Source organism: Salmo trutta, unplaced genomic scaffold (genome assembly GCF_901001165.1).
Source record: "Salmo trutta unplaced genomic scaffold, fSalTru1.1, whole genome shotgun sequence".
Classification (NCBI taxonomy): Eukaryota; Metazoa; Chordata; class Actinopteri; order Salmoniformes; family Salmonidae; genus Salmo; species Salmo trutta.
The window spans coordinates 125,001-131,550 of record NW_021822730.1 but is presented as its reverse complement, the minus strand read 5'-3'; the positions used below and the strand labels follow the sequence as shown (position 1 = coordinate 131,550).

Here is a 6,550-nt window from a genome sequence, read left to right as displayed (position 1 = left end):
TACCACATCTTACAATACCTGTGTTCCCTCAGCCCCCCTACTCTACACCACATATCTACAATACACTGTGTTCCCTCAGGCCCCCTACTCCACCACTACCACATATCTACAATACACTGTGTTCCCTCAGACCCCCTACTCTACTACCACATATCTACAATACACTGTGTTCCCTCAGACCCCCTACTCCACCACTACCACATATCTACAATACACTGTGTTCCCTCAGCCCCCCTACTCCACCACTACCACATATCTACAATACACTGTGTTCCCCCAGACCCCCTACTCTACCACTACCACATATCTACAATACACTGTGTTCCCTCAGGCCCCCTACTCTACTACCACATATCTACAATACACTGTGTTCCCTCAGACCCCCTACTCTACTACCACATATCTACAATACACTGTGTTCCCTCAGACCCCCTACTCTACTACCACATATCTACAATACACTGTGTTCCCTCAGGCCCCCTACTCCACCACTACCACATATCTACAATACACTGTGTTCCCTCAGCCCCCTACTCCACCACTACCACATATCTACAATACACTGTGTTCCCTCAGACCCCTACTCTACTACCACATATCTACAATACACTGTGTTCCCTCAGCCCCCCACTACTACTAACCACATATCTACAATACACTGTGTTCCCTCAGGCCCCTACTCTACTACTACCACATATCTACAATACACTGTGTTCCCTCAGACCCCCTACTCTACTACCACATATCTACAATACACTGTGTTCCCTCAGCCCCCTACTCTACTACCACATATCTACAATACACTGTGTTCCCTCAGACCCCCTACTCCACCACTACAATACACTGTGTTCCCTCAGGCCCCTACTCTACTACCACATATCTACAATACACTGTGTTCCCTCAGACCCCCTACTCCACCACTACCACATATCTACAATACACTGTGTTCCCTCAGACCCCTACTCCACCACTACCACATATCTACAATACACTGTGTTCCCTCAGACCCCCTACTCTACTACCACATATCTACAATACACTGTGTTCCCTCAGACCCCCTACTCTACTACCACATATCTACAATACACTGTGTTCCCTCAGACCACTACTCTACTATCACATATCTACAATACACTGTCTTCCCTCAGACCCCCCTACTCTACTACCACATATCTACAATACACTGTGTTCCCTCAGCCCCCCTACTCTACTACCACATATCTACAATACACTGTGTTCCCTCAGACCCCCTACTCTACTACCACAACATGCATGTGTACGTGAAAGTAGGTGTCCAAACTTTTGACTGGTCCTGTACTATCATTTTTTTGGCAAATTTGTTTGTTGTTGTGGGAAGCCTGGCTTCTCTCTGCATCCTGATAGCCAGGTGTGTAACCTGCTGAATCTTTCATCACTCTTATGCAAAGGAGATGTGTCATGGCTGCATGAGGCAAATGGTGGTCACACTAGATACTGACTGATTTTCTGATCCACACCCTCTACCTTGTCTGTGACCAACAGATTCATATCTGTATTCCCAGTCATGTGACATCCATAGATTACATTTACATTTTAGTCATTTAGCAGACGCTCTTATCCAGAGCGACTTACAGTAGTGAATGCATACATTTCATACATTTTTTTTTGTACTGGCCCCCCGTGGGAATCAAACCCACAACCCTGGCGTTGCAAACACCATGCTCTACCAACTGAGCCACAGGGAAGATTAGGGCTCAATGAATTTATTTAAATGGACTGATTTCCTTATATGAACTGTAACTCAGTCAAATCTTTTTGAAATTGTTGCATGTTAAATTTATATTTCTGTTTTTAGTGTATTTCAATGAAATATTTCAGTGGGCAAGATGTAACGTTATAGGCTCTGAGGAATGTCTGGTCTGTACAGTCTCCAAACATTAGCCTGGTCATGTGATTAGCTAGCTCTGAGAGGACAACATGGAATTTGCATGTTGTGACTATAAATATAGACTGACTATAGATAATACTGCTAAATGCCTATAGATAATACTGCTAAATGCCTATAGATAATACTGCTAAATGACTATAGATAATACTGCTAAATGACTATAGATAATACTGCTAAATGACTATAGATAATACTGCTAAATGACTATAGATAATACTGCTAAATGCCTATAGATAATACTGCTAAATGCCTATAGATAATACTGCTAAATGCCTATAGATAATACTGCTAAATGACTATAGATAATACTGTTAAATAACTAGATAATACTGTTAAATGACTATAGATAATACTGTTAAATGACTAGATAACTGCTAAATGACTATAGATAATACTGCTAAATGACTATAGATAATACTGCTAAATGACTATAGATAATACTGCTAAATGACTATAGATAATACTGTTAAATGACTATAGATAATACTGTTAAATGACTATAGATAATACTGTTAAATGACTATAGATAATACTGTTAAATGACTATAGATAATACTGTTAAATGACTATAGATAATACTGTTAAATGACTATAGATAATACTGTTAAATGACTATAGATAATACTGTTAAATGACTATAGATAATACTGTTAAATGACTATAGATAATACTGCTAAATGACTATAGATAATACAGTTAAATGCCTTATTTCAACCTTTGGTTTCAGGTATAGACCTGAAACTAAACAAGTAGAGGCCTTGAATGACACACACCCTGTTCCTCACAGACTGCTATGTATAGTGTACCTCAGGTAGAGCCAGCAGACCCAGGTATCAGCAGAAGACTATCTAGCCTAGCTGTCTACCCATCACCTTGAACATCCCCTCAGTGAATAAAGTCATATCTCCACTTCATAAAGTATGAAGGTGACAGACTGATGAGATTATCATTCACTCTGAAAGAAAGACAACAAACCACCAGCCATAAAGGGGAAGGCTAGTAGTCAGCAAATCACTGACAGAACGAGACTAGAATCCTATGGGGAATAGGGGGCCCTTTGGGACAGAGACTAGAATCCTATGGGGAATAGGGGGCCCTTTGGGACAGAGACTAGAATCCTATGGGGAATAGGGGGCCCTTTGGGACAGAGACTAGAATCCTATGGGGAATAGGGGGCCCTTTGGGACAGAGACTAGAATCCTATGGGGAATAGGGGGCCCTTTGGGACAGAGACTAGAATCCTATGGGGAATAGGGGGCCCTTTGGGGAATAGGGGGCCCTTTGGGACAGAGACTAGAATCCTATGGGGAATAGGGGGCCCTTTGGGACAGATACTAGAATCCTATGGGGAATAGGGGGCCCTTTGGGACAGAGACTAGAATCCTATGGGGAATAGGGGGCCCTTTGGGACAGAGACTAGAATCCTATGGGGAATAGGGGGGCCTTTTAGGACAGAGACTAGAATCCTATGGGGAATAAGGGCCCTTTGGGACAGAGACTAGAATCCTATGGGGAATAGGGGGCCCTTTGGGACAGAGACTAGAATCCTATGGTGAATAGGGGGCCCTTTGGGACAGAGACTAGAATCCTATGGGGAATAGGGGGGCCTTTTAGGACAGAGACTAGAATCCTATGGGGAATAGGGGGCCCTTTGGGACAGAGACTAGAATCCTATGGGGAATAGGGGCCCCTTTGGGACAGAGACTAGAATCCTATGGGGAATAGGGGCCCCTTTGGGACAGAGACTAGAACCCTATGGGGAATAGGGGGCCCTATGGGGAATAGGGGCCCTTTGGGACAGAGACTAATATCCTATGGGGAATAGGGTGCCCTATGGGGAATAGGGGGGCCTTTGGGACAGAGACTAGAATCCTATGGGGAATAGGGGGGCCTTTTAGGACAGAGACTAGAATCCTATGGGGAATAGGGGGCCCTTTGGGACAGAGACTAGAATCCTATGGGGAATAGGGGGCCTTTTAGGACAGAGACTAGAATCCTATGGGGAATAGGGGGCCTTTTAGGACAGAGACAGTATAAAAGAGACTGGCTGTCAATCAATCCTTAGTGATAACGAAATGCTGAGGTAATACAGGCCCAGGCTTGTCCCTTGAATGAGCTCATCACTGTTATTGGAAAGGTAATCCAGCCTGTGTGGGGAAATAGTCAAGTAACCAATTAGCTGCACTTAGAAAGAAGTAAATCAACAGCCAGTCTACCTGTCATGGACAAACCTCCAGGGAGATGGATTCCTACTGACTGGTTGTCATGGACAAACCTCCAGGGAGATGGATTCCTACTGACTGGCTGTTATGGACAAACCTCCAGGGAGATGGATTCCTACTGACTGGCTGTCATGGACAAACCTCCAGGGAGATGGATTCCTACTGACTGGCTGTCATGGACAAACCCCCAGGGAGATGGATTCCTACTGACTGGCTGTCATGGACAAACCTCCAGGGAGATGGATTCCTACTGACTGGCTGTCATGGACAAACCTCCAGGGAGATGGATTCCTACTGACTGGCTGTTATGGACAAACCTCCAGGGAGATGGATTCCTACTGACTGGCTGTCATGGACAAACCTCCAGGGAGATGGATTCCTACTGACTGGCTGTCATGGACAAACCTCCAGGGAGATGGATTCCTACTGACTGGCTGTCATGGACAAACCTCCAGGGAGATGGATTCCTACTGACTGGATGTCATGGACAAACCTCCAGGGAGATGGATTCCTACTGACTGGCTGTCATGGACAAACCTCCAGGGAGATGGATTCCTACTGGCTGGCTGTCATGGACAAACCTCCAGGGAGATGGATTTGTTATTTGTTAGTTTACCAGCTGGGTGAAATGGTGTCAGACCTGACTAAGCTTGGGATCAGGCCAGGTTGCTATAGAAACAGCTCCAGTGTGTGTATTGCCATGGGGGTGATGGACTGGCTCCACTCTGTGTGTCATACGGAGGAAAATCTGTGTGAGGTTATGTGTTGGAAACTTTGGCCTGTGCCTATATCCCTCAATGTGACCCCAGGTGAACTAGAGGACCTGGAAAACAACCCTCTGAATATGACCCCAGGTGACCTGTAAACAACTCTCTGAATGTGACCCCAGGTGACCTGTAAACAACCCTCTGAATGTGACCCCAGGTGAACTAGAGGACCTGGAAAATAACTCTCTGAATGTGACCCCAGGTGACCTGTAAACAACCCTCTGAATATGACCCCAGGTGACCTAGAGGACCAGGAAAATAACTCTCTGAATGTGACCCCAGGTGACCTGTAAACAACTCTCTGAATATGACCCCAGGTGAACTAGAGGACCAGGAAAACAACCCTGAATATGACCCCAGGTGACCTGTAAACAACTCTCTGAATGTGACCCCAGGTGAACTAAAGGACCAGGAAAACAACCCTGAATATGACCCCAGGTGACCTGTAAACAACCCTCTGAATATGACCCCAGGTGAACTAGAGGACCAGGAAAACAACAGTCTGATATCTTGTTCCTTGACGTTGTCTGAGCTGGAGGTCTATCTGAGGTCATGTATAATATGTCCATATCTTGGAGCACAACGACCCAAACACAAGGTCAAACAAAGTGTCAAGTGTTGAAATACTGTGGACCTCTGGATACACTTCTGCTAGTTTCTCAGATATAACCTCAATATATATTTCACTATCCCCAAATAGGACTGAGGCTTTGGTCTAGGGTTACCAACTGGAGTCTGTAACTGAGTCCCAAATGGCACCCTATTCCCTATATAGTGCACTACTGTTGACCAGAGCCCTATTCCCTTTAACTGTGTCAAAGATTCTGTCCTGCCCTTTAACTGTGTTGTCATGACGTTGGCCTGTGACCCCCCCCCCATAAATACCTTTCTTCCTTCCCCTCTCTTACTGACCCTACTGAAGGACTGCTGTCCTGTTAAATATAGAGAGTCTGGGAACATCAAACAAATGGGGAAAGGAACCATATTTTGGTAATAAAACCAGTTGGAAATATGCTTTGGAACGTAATGAGTATGGATGTCAGTTCAGTTGTCATCTGAGACATTATGACTGATGACAGGACGACATAAACTGTACCTGAGAAAGTATACACCCTCTAGTTATCAGAGTAACATGGAATTGTTATGCAATTGAAATGTTTGATATTGAAATTGTTTGTTAGGAGATTAAATGTAATTTTAGCTTCCAACTGAGAGATTTGGGTTTTCATAAGGAAAGTGCCCTGCTTGATCAGTGGCCCAACCCTGTGAAGAGACAGGGGTTATAAACGATGAAACACATCCTTCCCCCTCTCCACTATATAAGCCTTTGACGAAAAGATAACCACGTTGTTCCAGTACGTGAGGTCTGCAGCCTCTACGTTAGAAGGACACACATGTCAAGTACAGAACTAAGCCAACCTCGGCGTGAGCTTTGGTGGCGAATGGTATGAACTTTGAGCTTATTCACTACAGAAGTGATACTTCCTAGCCGCTGAGTTAGCAGCGGCCGCTGTAGACGTGGGCTAGGAAAGGACGGACGACGGATCCAGTCTAACAGACGGACGAAGATACCACCACGTATCCAATTTACCACCAGAGACATTCTTAAGAGTTTACAGGAAGATCTGTTGGCC

The 6,550-nt window shown here is 44.7% G+C and overlaps 1 protein-coding gene across 1 annotated transcript in view; it reads left to right on the top strand.

Annotated features, from left to right (window-relative positions):
* The window catches only part of LOC115184050 (phospholysine phosphohistidine inorganic pyrophosphate phosphatase-like), a 13,351-nt gene extending 7,993 nt beyond the window's left edge, over window positions 1–5,358 (top strand). Inside the window, exons 7-8 of the mRNA XM_029745046.1 lie at window positions 5,074–5,118; window positions 5,312–5,358. Coding sequence (XP_029600906.1) covers window positions 5,074–5,118; window positions 5,312–5,358 — 92 coding nt within the window. The remainder of the gene's footprint in view (window positions 1–5,073; window positions 5,119–5,311) is intronic.
* Window positions 5,359–6,550: the final 1,192 nt, after the last annotated feature.